Below are 18,091 nucleotides of genomic sequence, written 5' to 3'. Positions count from 1 at the left end.
TTCATATTCTTGGAAGTTTACAAAATTGTCTATCTAAAATAATGGTCTAGTTAATTTTATTCTGTATTACCTAGGGAAAGGTTTTTATTTTTTTAATGGTAATAATGCTCCCTACTGGTTGTTTCAGAACGAAGAAAATGACATATTTTCAAAAATCTGTCTAAGGAAAGCAACAAATAGTGAGGAAAACTAGAAGAATATAATTTGATAAAATCATTAATTTTTCTTTCATTTTGATATATAATAACTCAATCATCAGTAGCTGATTGTTTCATTCGGAGAACCAAACATTTCCTGGGAATTCAAACAAGTTAGCCTCACAGAGGAGGCAAAAGACGATTCTTTAGTTCCCTCTGGTGGTTAAAGTTCAGTAATGCTCTTGCTGACGTTTTGTGTTGTAAAGACAGGAAAAATTTACTGTGGTGAGAATTTCTTTTACTGCTCAACTAACACAATTTTAAAATATAAATTTATTTTGCAGACATATCATTTAAATAGTGTATAAGTTCAGTGCATTTTTCTTAATGAGTTACCTAAGATAAAACATCAGATTAAACTATCTAAAGTGGTGTTATTCTATTTTGACCTATAAAGATGACAATTTAAAAAATATATTATAGAACATACAAACAGGTCACAGGTACCTATTTTTCAGTTGAACTAAAAAACAAACAAACAAAAAACAAATTTTCAGACTGGTTTCCTCTCTTTCACACTCTTCCATATTGCCCTATACTGGAGAATTCTCCCAAGGAGAATGGCTTTACTAAGTCCTTGTCGTCAGGAGATTTGCTAGGCAGAGAGGGCTGGTTTGCACACTCTCAGATTTGAAATTGCTGTTTGAACTTACCACACCGCTAGCCCTCACGATGGGAGCCTTCAAGTCAGGAAAAACGTTCTCCAAATACCATTTGAAACTTTTGCATTTCAGTTTCTTTCGAAGCTCTCGTTGTTGGGTGAGGTTTCCGACATCTAGCCCTTGCTCTATGAGGTGATCCCCGTGGCCGTAGAACAGCTCCTTGTATTCATCCAGCCAGACCTCAGCGACCCGCACCAAGTTCCGCTCCACGGTCTTCATCCGGTCTTTGGGGAAGGAATACGGGTTGTCGTTTCTGAATATGTGGCCCACTCTGGAACAGGGAATGATCTCAATTTCACCACCACACATCCACACCTGGAACAGTTTAAGGGTAAGCATCAATGATCAAACCACCGTCCACAAATTATGGACAATTAACAATGACAAGAAGACCACCTTATGACTCCTTTCCCCTACACGGTTTGAAGTGGTATTCTCAACTTCTAAAGTCTTCTTCAACAGAAAATTAAACTCAATTTTTTTAATTTAACTTTTTATATTGCTGTGGACCATTTTAGGATTAGTAAAAAACATTTTTTTCTTCTCTTCCCTGCAATATAAATTTATTTTTCCTGAATAAGTCCTCACAGAATTTCAATACGTAAGATGAGTTTTTGCATTAGTTGAATTGAGCAACTGTCCTTTTTGATCAGTAGCTCAAATCTACACCCCTTTTACTATACACCCCACTCTGTAGGAAAGCATTTGCTTTTTGGACGCTCTGTACCGTGGCTGCTGCCCTGGCTTTCTTAGACATGAGTCAATGGAATACCCAGACTTGTCTGATATGTTCAAAGCCTCTGCACGTGGCCTGTTGCTGGCCTGCCTGGAGTCACTTCTTGTGCTTCTGTCACCTATGCTCTCCAAGATGACCCATGATTGAATGCTCTCATTCCTTCCACTATATTAGAAAGATGTTCCAGGAGAGTTATTTTATGTGAGGTATGAATCCTACAACATTCACACCAAATGGCAGACAATAATTTCTCCTATATTCAGATGCAGAAACAGTGCTGTGAAATATTAGGCAACTCTAATAAATTTCATGAGTGCTATTGATTTTTCCAAACTCAATCTTGGATATGAAAACATTAATCCAGAGGTCCTGAAATTTCTGCTAAACTTCCTTCCAGAGGCAGTCATACATCTGATTGTATTAGCAAAATGAAACCATTTAAAATGAAAAACTCTTAATTAGAAATAGAATTTGATTCAGTCAGGGAACATGCAAGAATCAGCCAATGAATGCATAAATAAGTGAAACAACAAATTTCTCTCCCTCTCTCTCTCCACCTCCTTCCTCTATCTCTCTAAAAATCAATAAATTTAAAAAAAAAAGAATTTGAGAAACTCTTGGTAATACCTTGAATGACAGCTCCATATTTTCTCCACCCCAAACATCAAGCCCAGGGTCATATGTTCCAAGTTCAAAAAAGTAATTTTTTTCAATAGAAAATAATCCACCTGCCATGACAGGGCACCTACAAAGAGAAAAGATTTTTTTCCACATTTCTATGTCACGGGAGCTCAATTTTAGTGTAGGTCCCCTGTATAGCTGTGATGAACATAGGAGACATTTCAGAAAAGCTACCAACTGTGGCGAGATCTTGGAATAAAGATTCAAAAATTCACAAACAGCACATAAGTGACAAGTTTCCTGGTTCATGGTGGCAGAGCTTAGTTAGGGTCAGCAAAGAAGGGATCTGGAACTAGGATTATCTATACACCAAAAGTTCTTTCCAGACTATTCAGATTACAATCTTTCCCACATTATGTTGAGTATAATCTCAACTCACTATGACACTGACCCTCAAAATGGGAGTCTAAAAAAAGGCAAAGAGCAAGAGTGTTCAATTCAGGCAGGTCTGGGTTTGAATCCCAATGTCTTCTCTTACAATCTTTATATCCCTGGGAAGATTACTTAACTCTTTTCAGTCTCAATTTTCTCATCTCTGTAATGGGAATACTACAACCTCTCTCCTAGGGCTATAGAGTGGTTTAAATGCATAGTGCTTGATACATACAGTACTCCTGTTTCACTGGCTAGGAGTATCAATTCTGAATGCATCACACCTAGTAAGGGATGAGTGTGCTTTATTGAGGATTGAGTTCAGGGAAAGCATGCTTCAATGCATAGATTGGGCTGGGTTTTCTCTTCAAACTTGCTAGCTTGAGTCTATGTAAGTCCTCTCTCCAACAGGGAAAGCTCAGGGCTCCCTCTGCACAGCCTGGGGCTGGTTGCCTGCTCAGGGCTCCCTCTGCACAGCCTGGGGCTGGTTGCCTGCTTGTCCTGCAGGGCTACATTCTGGGGGAAATGTTAGGAAGCCTCCCCTTCAGCTTCTGGTATAAGTTGTATTTTCAATCCAGCTTCTCCAGCAATAAAGCCCCAATTTTATTTAATATCCAGCTTCTGTGTTTATTAATTCATTCACAGAACTTGGCACCCCTCCCATGAAAGGGGTAAGACTAGACTCAAAAAGAACATCTTAACAGGAGCTATTATTATTTTAATGATCCTTCTATTACTATTATTTACTCTCTTAATTTTTACTCATTTTAAATATTATGTATGTTTATAGAGCATTTATTCAGCATATTTAACTAGCTTAATGGTTTTGGGGTTGTAAATCCCAGAGGACAGAAATTGTGCTAGTGAATTTCTGTGCATTCAGGGCTGACTAAGGTACAATTGACTATTTGAAAAATGAACTTTGATAGTGAGAAACTAATTTCTCAGGAAATGTTTGTTTAGTTTTGGTCATCTCTTGGCTGCAACTGTAATTCTTTTTTTTTTTAATTTTAGGAGTATGTTTATTAAAGCTGGGGACAGTGAAACCAGGGTGGGCTTAGGATGGAAGAAGCAATAGGAGGAAGCACTGGCAGAGCTGCTTTGCTTTCTGGAAGTATTATAGGACAGACACGAGCCTTCCAGGGCTGCTCTGGCCCACCAAGAAGCCAGAGAAAAGGCTGCTAGCCCAGGATGAGCTGCCGCCGCCCATTTCTCCCCGGTTGCAAATCTTGAGGGGACCGTTAGAGTTTAGGTCCTAGGAGATGCACTCCTGTAGGGGAAGGGAAAGGCACAGGCACTCTCTTAGGAGGGAGGGCACACTACAGTTGTAATTTTTAATGTGCTAGTTAATGACAGGATATCTTTGTTTTGTGAAACTGCTTCCTAAGCCTTTATAAAAGGATGACATGACTGCGTTCTAATAGTAAATCTCACAGACTTACCTGATTATATCAGTCTCTTTAATTCCGTTTTTTGCAACAATGTCTGGAGGAATTGTTCTCCAACCAAAGTTCATGGGCCACACAAAGATGCCTCTTTGGAAGTTGTCCACTGTCATGTAACTAATCCAGGGAAAAACCAAAAGTGCCACCTGAGACCATACATGTACACTTAATTGACCTGACGCTATATCTTGTTTAAATGGATGATTTTAGATCATCGCACACTTTTAAATAACATTTCAAGGAAACTTATAAGTACAATTTGCATCAGTGACCAATTGGTTGAATTGCTTATTTTTAATTTACACTTTAAAAAATAATGTTTTAGCCATTTTTTTGAGGGAAATAAAAACCTAATTTACAAGCATCTATATGTATTTACCACAAAAATAAGAACTAATGTTACAGAGAATAACTATTTTTCAGTTCAGTTGAATAGAAAGAGGAAAGAACTGAACACTGGTGTTAAGGGTTAAGAATTAGTGATGGTCAAATATACAGAATCTCATGGACACGGACAACAGTGTGGTTATTGCCGGGGTGGGGGCGGGGAGCTTGAGGAGGCTATAGAGGGGATAAATGGTGATGGACCAAGACTTGATTGGGGGTGGTGAACGCAGAACATGGTGTACAGAGATGTGCTGAAGAACTGGGCACTTGAAACTTGTATAATTATGTAACCAACGTCACCCCAATAAATTCCACTTAAAAAATATACTGCTCACAAAAATTAGGGGATATTTCAAAATGAGTATGAAGCGATAAAATAAGCAGATTTGCCTGCGCTGATCCCAAGGTATCCATCATACATTTCCATGTATTTAAAATGGATAAACTGTATATTTCTTAGATTTTAAAAAAATGTGCATACAAGGAGTATGACCAGTGCTTTCTGTGGCTGCTGGTTAAAACCCACTGAGAGATATCGTGTGGAATATGCCAATATTACCTCATATCTTTATCATTGATGACTTCAATTACTGGGCAGGCTACTTTCTTTCTACTTAAATAAACTCTTTCCAGAAGAGGTTCCAACCAACCAATGTTACATTCCACATGAGAATCTAAGAATGTCAACACATCACCTAAGGAGCCAGAAAAAGAAATCCATTTGAAAATGTGGTATAAGGTCTTAGATATTGTTCTAAAAGCATGGTTGTAAAGATCTTTTCTTCTCACTGAATTCCTTTTTCCTATAATTTTATTTTATAATGAAATAGAAGAAATTTTGTTTCTAGCAGTTGCGTAGGTATCATTTGTGTTTGGAAAAAATTGATAAGCTACTTAGAATGGTTAGCCAAGACTCTGAAGGGAATAAATATTGTGGCTGCTTATGTCCCTTCTAAGGAGATGCGTCCCATTATCCCTGGGGGAGAAGAACTGGGACTTTGTTCTGAAAAAGCCCAGGAAGGAGTCTGAGATTCTGAATTTAGCCTTGGGAAGGACAGAGAGGAAAAACTGTTCCACATAGTAGAGTGAAAAGTTAAAGTGGAAGAACCAGAAAGACGAGGAGGTAGTAGTTAAAGGGTTACAGGGAAGGGAAGAGGATTGAGGACTTGTTTCACAGGTACAGCGTTTGAGTTTAACGATGAAAAGAGTTCCGGAAATTGGTTGCACAAAAGTGTGAATATACTTCACAGTACAGAACTACACACTTAAAAATTAAGATGGTAAATTTTGTTATGTATATTTTATCACAATTTAAAAAAAAAAAAAGAATTGCAAGAGAAAATACTTAGAGACTAGGAATATTTAAGAATTCTCTCTTAAAAAATTAACTTGGGAAATACTCTTTCTCAGCGCAAATTCAGCAGCATCGAAATTGTTGCAAATATGTAGAATATGCGTGCGCATGCGTGTGTGATTAGTAATAATTGAAAGAATCTGGTTCTTGTCCATGTAATCTTTCAAGCTCTACCATAGGCGATTACAAAGGCTTTACCCAGAGCTTCATGAAGTAAAGCCACCTCCTCACACTGACTTGGTGCACAGCTGGTGTGCTGCAGTCACTGAAGGAAGTTTGTGTCTGGGTTTCATTGTAACTTATTTATTTATATTTTTGGCTAACCCAGAGCCACTCAATGTGCACACAGCGCTGACTCCTTTTGGAGCACGGACTCCCACTTATCTTTAGCCCATGAGCTTGGGTGGCTGCTGCCAGCACAAATTAATTCTGGAGTGTTATGTTTAGGGTTCCTTGAGGAATGTGGACCTGCATCCCCACTTAATTTTATAGTAATTTTAAGTTTATAAGTACGTAATGCTAAGGGAACCACCAGTTTTAACTTCAGCAGAAACAAGTTGTAGAAAGTTATAGGCCTGTTGCTCTTAAGAAGACCTCAGAGTTGACCAGGAGTTAGATGTCATTTCTTAAAGTTAGCCAACTGATTCTTTGGAATACACACAGCCATGTCAAGTATTTTGCTAAAGGCCATGAAGGAAATGAAAATCTGATCTCTACTCTATCTGGAGTGTAGGACTGAACCTGCCTAAATACAGCCTCCTCCTGGCAGGCCAGCTGGCTGATTTATTCCCTTATACTTCAATGGCCCCCTCTCTTCTTACTTCTGTTGCTTTGACACAGAGCACTTTTCCTGGAGATTCGTTGATTATGGCCTGCCCTTCACAATTTGAAATCCTACTTGACCTCTCTTACTCCTCATTCCCAGTAAACAACTGATTGGAACCTGATCTTTTTCCTGAATGAGATTCAGATGAAGAACCTATCAAGCTCCCGAACCTGAAAGTGTAGCGGACGTTGCGAGTGATCAGAGAGTCACTGCTTTGTCCTTGTCATGTTGTAGAATACTCTTCCAGAATTCTGAAAACACTACTGGATTGCAATGTAAGATCTATTTCAGAATATGGGTCATGGTTAAAATAATTTGAAAGTTACGAAAATAGAACTGAGCTATTGCACTCATGGGTACTAATGAATGAGAAAGAAATTTATTATTTTTTTTTTACTTACTAAATTCAAAGAAATTAGTTTACAGTTGTAACTATCAGAACTTGAGTAGAATTTAGGCAACTGTGTTGATCAAGTTCATAACACCCCATCTGAAGACAGTTTCCTTTGTCATCTAACAGTTTAGACTATTATGGAGATCCTTACCACCATGCTTTGTGTTCTATGCAGGCAGAGAAAAATTTTTTTATAAGCAGCACATTTATGGTCCTGGATTCATCAGCTTTCTTAGACATCTACATGGATGTCTAGTTTCCATCTCAAACTTACATGGGCAAAATCAGAATTCATTTTGAACCCCAAATCTATTCACAACTACTCTTCTGGTTATGACTCCACTGCCCACCGAGTTGCTCAGAGTCCTTCCAATCCTAGGTTTCTTTTTTGACTCCACTCATTACTACTTTATCCACATCTTATCTGACGTTATGTCCTGTAAGCTCCATGTCTGCAATATATTTTAAGTCTTACCACTTCCTCCACCTGTCCTGGTATCTCCCTGGGGCCTAGACAACTACAACTGCCAATAATTGGTGTCCCTACTTTCTCTCTCAGCTCCCTAATATCCATTCTCCTCAAAGTGAGCACAGTGAGCTTTTAAAAAATAAGTCAGACAATCTTACACTCCTCAGTAATGTCCTTATTGGCTTCACATTATACTGAGAATAATGCCTACACTCCCTAAATGATGCAAAAAAACTTTATAAATGCTTACCCTTTGCCTTTTTCCCCAAATGAGTCTCCTACTTCTCTCTCTATGGTCAGCATTCATCAGCCATAATAAACTTCTTTCTTTAACTTGAATGTACAGAGTATGTTTCTGCACCAGGACTTCTGCACTTCTCTTTCCATTGGTCTGGGAGTGTTCTTCACCCGGATCTGCGCTCACGAGTTACCCACTAACTATGTCCTGACTAGCCTAGTTTTACATCGTTTGTGGACAATTACTTTCCATAGAAAATCAAATATGGAATTTCATTTCATTTTTTCTGAATGCAGTTCATTATTAAGAATCTTAGCCCTGGCTGGCTGGCTCAGTGGTAGAGCATCAGCCCAGCAGATGGAAGTCCCGGGTTTGATTCCAGCCAGGGCACATGGAAGAAGCGCCCACCTGCTTCTCCACCCTTCCCCCTCTCCTTCTCTCTCTCAAGATTCTGAAGTGAAGATTTCAGTGTTCCAATCCTGGCTCTACCACTCATCAGCTAGGAGACCACGGACAAATCATAACCTCACTTGCCTCTATATCCTAATCCAGGGGTCCCCAAACTACAGCCCGCGGGCCACATGTGGCCCCCTGAGGCCATTTATCCGGCCCCCGCTGCACTTCTGGAAGGGGCACCTCTTTCATTGGTGGTCAGTGACAGGAGCATAGTTCCCGTTGAAATACTGGTCAGCTTGTTGATTTAAATTTACTTGTTCTTTATTTTAAATATTGTATTTGTTCCCATTTTGTTTTCTTACTTTAAAATAAGATATGTGCAGTGTGCATAAGGATTTGTTCATAGTTTTTTTATAGTCTGGCCCTCCAATGGTCTGAGGGACAGTGAACTGGCCCCCTGTGTAAAAAGTTTGGGGACCCCTGTCCTAATCTGTGAAATGAAAATGATTGTATCCACTTCATAGAATTATTTGAGGATTAAGTCAGGTAATATAGAAAGTGTTTACAATGATACCTATAAGTAGTATATAAGGTCAGATATTTTATGAGATACAGGTACTTTCATGAAGGCTGTGAAAAAATTTACTCCCTCCCATTCACCACCAACACTCACACACTAAAAAGAGAGGAAGAAAAGGAGCCATATTGCTCCTTGGGAGACAGAAAGGAGTATCAGAAGAGTGAACATATGTCAGAGAAAAGAGAATTAAAAAATTTTGAAGTTCTGAAATACTGATGGGGTTAGGTTAAAAAGATACATGCTTGAAGGGACTTCTTGTGGTCAAATTTGGAGCAATTTGAACACCCTCTGCCAAATAATGCTGATAATACACACACTGAATTTTTTAAAGCTGTAAATCCACAGTGATAGGGGTGAGAGAGGAGAGGGGAGGGGGAAGGGAGGGAAAGAGAAAAAGAGAGAGATTTCTTTTTTATAAGTAAATGCCTGCAAATAAAAGAAGAAATGATAGAATTAGAAAAATAAATTTGTTGCCCTCAATGTAATAATTGATTCAAGCAATAATCATCACTGAATGCTAAATAATTAGATAAAGACTTGTGAGGAAAACATGGTATTTGTGTCAATCAAATCACCCCACAAATTTCTTTCTTCTACCAAAGGAAAGCTCTAGCTTTTAACATCATAACCAAGTGCTCAAAATTAGTATCACCAACACTGCAACAACCTTACATCATAGGCCTTTTGATTTGAGGAAATAGGAAGTACATGATTTCTATCATTTGCAGTCACATACTATGTTATATTCATGGCAAAAACATTTGTCCTGTAGGTGACATGAGAAAAGAGGAAATTTCAGATATGTTAATTATCCTAAACAAATGGCCTATACTCTTTATAAAAAACAAACAAACAATAAAAACAAGCTACTGGTAAGGAAGCAATAGTCATGAAATTGTCTATTCTACATTGAGAGACTATGAAGACCAAACAACTAAATGCAGTACATGAAATTTAATTAGATCTCAAATTTCAAAAGAAAATAAAAAAAAAGCTATATAAAATATGTTGGGAGCAATGAGAAAATTTGAGAAGATAACATATAAGGTGATATTTAGGTATGAAAGCTGTGCTTAAGTGAATGTCTCTGTTCTTCAAAGATGCCTACTGAGGTATTCAGGAGTACAGTGTCATGACGTCTATAAATTCCTTTCAAAAGCTCAGAAAAAAGGTGTGCCTATTTAGATGTGTGTCTGTGTAGGTGTGTGATAAAGCACATACTGTAAAAAATGACAGATATAGGGGTATGCACTGTATTATTATTTCACATTTGATGGATACTTGGAAAAAATTACAATATAACAAAAATGTAACCTAAACAAAACATTAGCAGCTTCTTACCTGTTGCACTCTGAGCCCCTGCCAGTCTGGCTCGTATTAAGCCGTGTCTCTCTTTGAGGCGAAGAACCCGAACTTTTGGAAACCGAGACATGTATTTATCCAAATTATCTTTTAGGTAATCTATATCAGGGTTTAAGGATAGATAAGAAATCACTTAACTAGATCTTGGTAATATCAGAAGTAGTGCCTCTTCAATGTCAAACTTCAAAACCTATTATGATATTTAAAATTTTTCAAAAAATAATTTCAATTACGGTTGACACGACAGTGTTATATTACTTTCAGGTGTAAAACATAATGATTAGACATTTATATAACTTACGAAGTGAGCAGCCCAATAAGCCTGGTGCCCCCGTGACACCAGGCACAGTTACCACAGTATTTTCGCCTATATTCCCTGTGCGGTACTTTCCATGCCTGGGACTGCTTTTATCACTGGCAATGTGCACCCCTTCCTCCCTTCCCAGCCCCCTGCCATCTGGCAACCCTCAGAATGTTCTCTGTATCCATGACTGTTTCTATTTTGTTTGTTCATTCATTTTTATTTTACTTTTTTAGATTGCACAGATAAGTGAAATCATATGGTATTTGTCTTTTTCTGTCTGACTTCCACTTAGCATTATACCTGCTAGGTCCATCCATGCTGTCACTAATGAAATTTTATTCTTTCGGCTGTGATTTTATTTTCTGATGTCATTTTCTTGGATGAATTTTTGTTTGGATTCAGCACTTTAAGCTGTTTGTTATCTTAAATCCCAACTTCTTCTTTTCAATATTGCCAAATTACACAGAGGAGAGTTTACCTTTTTTGAATATTGGTAAGTACAGGGGAAAATTTCTCTTGAAATAATTGAAAGCAAAGTTGTACCGCCCCTCCGCCCCTTACAAAAGCCTCATCTAAGGCCCAGGGAAGAGGCTAAGCATTGTATGCAAACTAGAAATTTTGTATAACGAAGATATTGCAGCTGTAATTGCTTACGAACATTGTTACTGCCTACTGTGACAGCGTGCTCCAGCACACCTAGCCTGTCTCATTAAATGTCCAAAGAAGGATCCAGCTAAAAGAACATTTTTTTTTGTCATTTTATGAGGTATTTTGATGTGCCTTGCAGTCATTTCTATGTGTAATTAAGCTGTTGACAGATATCCTGGGGAGGAACGGCTTATAGGAATTTTTCTGCTGCTCACTTTCCTACCACTGTTGTGTATGTTTCTTTCTTTTTTTGTGTGTGTGACAGAGACAGAGAGAGAGACAGAGAGAAGGACAGATAGGGACAGACAAGCAGGAAGGGAGAGAGATGAGAAGCATCAATTCTTTGTTGCGGCACCTTAGTCTACTTAGTTGTTTGTTGTTCATTGATTGCTTTCTCATATGTGCCTTGACGCGGTGGTGCGGGGGGGTGGGGGGGAGGCGGTTTACAGCAGAGCAAGTGACCCCTTGCTCAAGCCAGCGACCTTGGGGTCATGTCTATGATCCCACACTCAAGCTGGCAACCCTGTGCTCAAGCTGATGAGCACCCGCACAAGTCGATGAGCCCTCGCTCAAGCCTGTGATTTGGGGTTTCAAACCTGGGTCCTCCATGCTCTACCCACTGTGACACCACCTGGTCAGGCTGTGTATGTTTCTTAAAGAGACTCCATAGAAGCTTCATGTCCCACCAAGTTTGAATATGCTATTCCTAAAGAGACTATTATCTGCTTAGTAACTACATACTATTTCTGTTTATGCTTTCTTTAAGTTTTCAACTAATTTTCCTTAGGCGTCTCGCCGCTCCTGGGGCTTCACGAGATTCTGGTCGGAACTCTGAGGCTGAGAAAACTGGCTGTCATTGTGGGCAGGATCAAAGCTAAGCTTTGTTATTACTGCCATCTTTTCACTATTTTCTAAAATTTTTGGAAGTGGGTTACATTTTGGGGATTTATAACATGGCAGTCACGGGACCTTTGATAGTCATGGGACCACTTACATACACAAATTATTTGACCATCCAAAGAGAGAGACTGTCCTCTGTAAAAAACAAAACAAATGTAAAGCCCTACCATGGTAGATGCTTTAGGAACCCTGTTACAACCTCATCTCTCTTGTCCTATTGGCAATTTGTCTCAACACTTAATTGAAAACATAATATATTCTTGCTCTTAAAGGAAAAAGCCATAAGCCTTATATTTCCTTATTTTCCATAGAATCTAACTCTAACTCTAGTTATAGGCAAGGCATCCTATTAATTGCGGGGTATTTGCCTATTAGATCCGATAAAAAGAAACATCTGGTTTCTGGAACTTCAAAGTGCCCTCTCCAAGGAGCTATAGTTAGAAAATCACTCCTACCTGGCAGAGAAGTCACAGCTGATGGGAAGTTTGAACAGGGCCCTGATGGTGGTTAGAAACAATGATTTGGCGTTTGTAAAATGCATATGTGTTACCAAATTACTCTGTAATTTTGCTATCCATCCAAATTGTAATTGTGTTATATCGAAATTTGATTTTTTCAGAATTGGTTTTCTTACCTTTGGTGCTAAAGTCATCGACTAGCAGAATCTCCTTGATGAGATGTGGAGGAGAGCGGTTGAGGACACTATGAACAGACCTCAGGAGGGTGGACCACACCTCATCCACAAAGCACATGATGACACTGGTTGTTGGGAGGTTATTGTGAACTAGCTGCTTTGCACACCTGGGCCAGAACACAAGCAGAGCATAAGCGATATGTTACCAAGATCCATAAGATAGTTTTAAAAGTTACAGAGTGTGTGATTATATGTCTGTTTATCTATCTATCTATCATCTATCTATCTATCTATCTATCTATCATCTATCTCTCTATCTATCTTTCTATTCATTCATTCATCTATCTATATATATCAAAGAGAATTCTATTGTATGCTTTTTCTTATGAAGAATATAAACAAAATAAAAGAGCAAAAGAAGAATAGTAATAGTAGTTGCTATGAAAGAACTAACAATGCAAGACATGGGAACTTTCTCTGGAAGCAACACACTGTAGTGGAAAGGATATGGGCCTTGCAGATGTTTAGACATTGTTTTGAATCCCACTACCAATATTTCTAAGAGCTTTTGTCATTGATATCTTATTTAATCTCCCTTTGCTTCAATTTCCTCATCTGTAAGATCAGGTAAGGGTTCTCACTGAACCAAATTTTACAGCCTAGTGGGAATGTACCTAAAATGTCAAGCATAGTTTTGGCACAGAAATTTACCAAATAGCAGCTATTGTTATCCTAATTAGACTATGCACCATAAGAGAACATTTGCAATTACATAAGACTACCAAGTAGTATGTGGTGGCCTTCTGCCAAATGCCAAGGGAAATATCTTTCTTCCACTTTGTATGTAAAGGCATTCATACCAGATTGTATACACATACACACCAAATTGTATAATATGTATATATATGATGTATATATAATAATTAAACTTTCCAGCTTCTTTAGCTATTTTGGCGTTTCTTGTTGGGACTCTCTCTGCTAACAATTAGCCATAGTTGAAATCACTTTGCTGGCATAGAAATAAGAAGAAACCTATAGTGAGAGCTGGCATTCAGGGGGTGGTAACTGATCTAGGTTTCCCCACCCCCCACTCCCCGTGCCTATACTGCCTCACAGATGGCATTTTCCTATCTCCTGCCTGTGTTACTTTCATGAGATGGTGCCCAGTGGAACTTCACAAAGACTATTTGCCATCCTTTACCACAACTACTATTAGCAATGCACTAATTAAATTATGATGACCATAAGTGAATACTATAGATACTCTATATTATTTCAACAGCTTATCCTTCTCTTTTTATATGTGAATAATTGAAATCATGGGGAAACTAGTCCATGATTATAATGTTAGTAAATGGCAGAGTTGGGATTTAAACTCTGGTCCAAGTCTGGTTTCCTCCATATCTCATCAAGGAGATTCTGCTGGTGGATGAATAAACATTCAGGAAGTCTTAACAACACAAGAAGAAAAGTAGCTGGCAGTAGATGCAGCATTTTGCATGAAGCAGGCCCTTCTGCCAGATAACTTTGGTACAGTTTGCTTAGTTCATAAATAAGAAGTAAATATGGATAAGAACCACAGTAAAATCACATTTCTTCAGCACTTTACAGTTGGTTCATAATTAAATTCAACCACTATAACAACTACTTGAGACACATGTTATAATACTCTTCTTCAAAGAAAGGAAACTGAAGCTTGAGAAGTTAAATCACTTACTCAATATCATTCACCTAGAAAGAATGTACAGTTAACCTTTGAACAACATGGGGTTTATGAGCGCCTGTCCCAGTGCAGTGGAAACCGCCTATAACTTTAACTCTACAGTCTGCCCTGCACATCCATGGATTCAACCAACCATGGTCTAAAAAATGTATTATCTAGCTCAGTGATGGATCTGCTATTTGGAATGCAAAAATACTGGTTCTGATTTTGAGTTAGCTGAATCTGAGGATGAGAAACCTGAGGATGTGAAGGGATAAGTGTACTTATTGAAAAAAAAAAAGTATATAAGTGGGTCCATGCAGTTCAAACCTGTCTTGTTCAAGAGTCAATTGTAGGCCCTGGCCAGTTGGCTCAGTGGTAGAGAATCAGTCCAGCGTGTGGATGTTACAGTTTGATTGCCAGTCAGGGCACACAGGAGAAGCAACCATCTGCTTCTCAACCTTTCCCCCTCTCTTCTCTCTCATTCTCCCCCCTTCTCCTGCAGCCATGGCTTGATTGGTTTGAGGAAGTTGGCCTCTGGTGCTGAGGATGGCTCTGGTGGCCTCTGCTTCAGGCACTGAAAATAGTTCGGTTCCCAAGCTTAGGGGTTTTGCTGGGTAGATCCTGGTCGGGTCACATGCAGGAGTTTATCTCTCTGCCTCCCCTGCTCTCACCTCACTTAATTAAAAAAAAGAAGAGTAAAATAAATAAATAAATAAATTCACATTAAAAAAAAGAAGAGTCAATTGCATACTTTTTTGGAGAGAGATGATACGTTATTATTTCCTTGAATGGTTGAGTACCCTCCCTAAAATAACAAAGATTATTTTACTTTGAATTGATAAAGTTATTAAAGTAAGAAAATACTTTTTTTTTAAATTACATTTGAATCTTCTTGGAAGTTTAGAAATGTATACTTTGAAGATCATGGAAGTGTTACATCTATGATATCCAATTGTTAATTCTAATATTAAAATTTAGAATTATAGCCCTGGCCGGTTGGCTCAGCGGTAGAGCGTCGGCCTAGCGTGCGGAGGACCCGGGTTCGATTCCCGGCCAGGGCACATAGGAGAAGCGCCCATTTGCTTCTCCACCCCTCCGCCGCGCTTTCCTCTCTGTCTCTCTCTTCCCCTCCCACAGCCAAGGCTCCATTGGAGCAAAGATGGCCCGGGCGCTGGGCATGGCTCTGTGGCCTCTGCCTCAGGCGCTAGAGTGGCTCTGGTCGCAATATGGCGACGCCCAGGATGGGCAGAGCATCGCCCCCTGGGGGGCAGAGCACCGCCCCAGGTGGGTGTGCCGGGTGGATCCCGGTCGGGCGCATGTGGGAGTCTGTCTGACTGTCTCTCCCTGTTTCCAGCTTCAGAAAAATGAAAAAGAAAAAAAAAAAATTTAGAATTATAATATTATTATGTATAACTCAATTATAAAAAAAAAACTATTAGAAAAAAAGGAGGAAAAATATTAATTGACACATTTCCAAGCATTATGTAAAAGCTTATAGTATTTGGTTGTATAATTGCTAAAAATTCCAGCCTTTAAAAAATAATTTTGGTATTAGACAAACTTTAAATTCTGGAATGCTTTTTCCACAAAGTAAAATATTTCTAAGGTTAGAGTCTAGTTCTCTGGATCTCTGATGGTGATCATCAAAGACCAGAAGTAACAGGAATGAAGTTCCCCAGGGAGGGAACGGGTGGGGCTAGAGTGCAGAGAATTTAGAGCAAAAGATTGATAAGGGAGTGGCGATTATTTTATAGACTCTTTCGGTAGAAAACCTAGGAAGAAAAGAGATAGGATAGCTGAGTGGGATGCAGGGCAAATAGGTCATCACTGCTCCCTTTCCCATTCTTGAGTAGGAAAAACAGAATTATATTTATGAGCTTCAGGAAAGGCACACATAGAGTTGATAGTTGAAAAAAATCGGTGATGGTGGAGCAAGGCCTCTCTTCTTGCCTTAGTCAGCCTTCCAGGGCAGTCGACTCAATTGACAAATTTTAATCCTCAAGTGACTCTTGATGTTGTTCTTTCCTGTCCCATGAAACACTATACTCACCTAGTTTTCACCCATCGCTCACTGGCTTTCCCCCTTCAGTTTCCTGCTCAGCTTTTCCTTCTTCTTAATCTCTAAACATAAGATTCTCAGAGGTGGGTCCTGGTTTTTGTTTCTTATGCCAATGTATGATCTCATTCATTTCCACAACCTTAAATATTATCTTCCAAATTTATATTCTGGCCTGATTTCACCTCTAAATTCCAGACTCATATATTCAACCAATCAATTTAACATTACCTCTGGCTGTCTTACAGGCATCTTACACATCAGTTTGTGAAATAGAAATCTTTATTTCACCCTACCTCACCCAACCAGTTTATCTGCATCTTCCCTCTTAGTTAATGACATCATCACCTACCTTGCTGCAGAAACATGGCTGTTATTGTAAATTCACTCTCTTACTGACTGTCAGTAAAACCAACCTCTCATGGACTTCTGCTCACTGTGTTGACAAAACATATCTCAGCTTCAACGTTACACCTCCTCTGTTGCCACCCCTTACTCTTGAACATCCATCATGTTTCTTTAGAATTATTGCTGTAGTCTAGTAACTGGACTCTCTATTTCCACTTTCACTACATCCACACTACTCTACCATTTAAAATCCTTCAGTGATTCCTAAGGGATAGTGTAAAAAAAGAAAAAAAAGAAAGAAAATTCCAAAATTCTTACTATAGCCTAAAAATCCCAGTATGGTTTGATCTCTGGCCATCTTTCCAAATGCTAGTGGGTTATTCCACTATCACACCACACATTCCACCTAGCCACATTGACCTTCCTTTAGTTACTTCAAAGATGTTAAACTTTTTCAACTTTGTTGTTTCTTTAACTCTACCCTGACTTCTCCCCTCCTCATGGCTTCATAACTGGCTTCTTCTGTTCATTTAGGTCTTAGTTTAAATATCGCCTCCACTGGTGATACTTCTCTGACTACTCAATTGAAATTTAGCTATGCTACTTTTATTTTCTCTTACAGTCATTTGTATTTCTGCCAGAGCATTGATTTATTGATTTTTCTCCCTTATTTTCTGCATCTAGAATTTCCTGAGGGCAGGGCAAATCTTATTATAGTGCCAGAAGCTTCTAGCATATTTGCACATAGTATTTATTTGATAATTATTGATTGCATGAATGGTTGAATGAAGCTTAAATCAAAAGTTTAAATGGTGGGAAAAGATATTTTTCTTGAGATGAAAAATAAAAAAGGTGGTAATGTGTACTGATAAATTTATATGTCTGGGATGAGAAGTGTAAAGAATTTGGAGCTCATATTGGAGGAAAGATTACTTGCTAATGTGATAGGGTAGAAACTTGGGGAAAATAGGGAATATTTGGGATAGACAATATGAACAATGAGAGACAGTACTGACTAACTACACACACACACACACGCACACACACAGTTCTGAGGAGACATTGAGCACTTTCCTGAATTTGGATATCCCAAAATTCTAATCAAAATACAAGTGTGAGCCCTGGTCAGTTGGCTCAGTGGTAGAGCGTCAGCCTGGCGTGCAGGAGTCCCAGGTTTGATTTCTGGCCAGGGCACACAGGAGAGGCTCCCATCTGCTTCTCCACCCCTCCCCCTCTCCTTCCTCTCTGTCTCTCTCTTCCCCTCCCGCAGCCAAGGCTCCATTGGAGCAAGGATGGCCCAGGCAGTGAGGATGGCTCTGTGGCCTCTGCCTCAGGCGTTATAATGGCTCTGGTTGCAACAGAGAGATGCCCCAGAAGGGCAGAGCATCGCCCCCTGG

At 39.0% G+C, this 18,091-nt stretch overlaps 1 protein-coding gene across 1 annotated transcript in view; it reads right to left on the bottom strand.

The window, feature by feature from the left end:
* GALNT5 (polypeptide N-acetylgalactosaminyltransferase 5) overlaps positions 1-18,091 on the bottom strand; it is a 43,889-nt gene that overhangs the window by 12,625 nt on the left and 13,173 nt on the right. Inside the window, exons 2-7 of the mRNA XM_066346103.1 lie at positions 12,586-12,752; positions 10,079-10,198; positions 5,040-5,175; positions 4,091-4,210; positions 2,223-2,340; positions 851-1,174 (exon numbers count right to left, since the gene is read on the bottom strand). Of these exons, the coding sequence (XP_066202200.1) occupies positions 851-1,174; positions 2,223-2,340; positions 4,091-4,210; positions 5,040-5,175; positions 10,079-10,198; positions 12,586-12,752 (985 nt within the window). The remainder of the gene's footprint in view (positions 1-850; positions 1,175-2,222; positions 2,341-4,090; positions 4,211-5,039; positions 5,176-10,078; positions 10,199-12,585; positions 12,753-18,091) is intronic.

The sequence above is a fragment of the Saccopteryx leptura genome, chromosome 7 (assembly GCF_036850995.1).
Source record: "Saccopteryx leptura isolate mSacLep1 chromosome 7, mSacLep1_pri_phased_curated, whole genome shotgun sequence".
Classification (NCBI taxonomy): domain Eukaryota; kingdom Metazoa; phylum Chordata; class Mammalia; order Chiroptera; family Emballonuridae; genus Saccopteryx; species Saccopteryx leptura.
The sequence above is the reverse complement of the archived record's forward strand: the minus strand, read 5'-3'. Positions and strand labels throughout refer to the sequence as shown.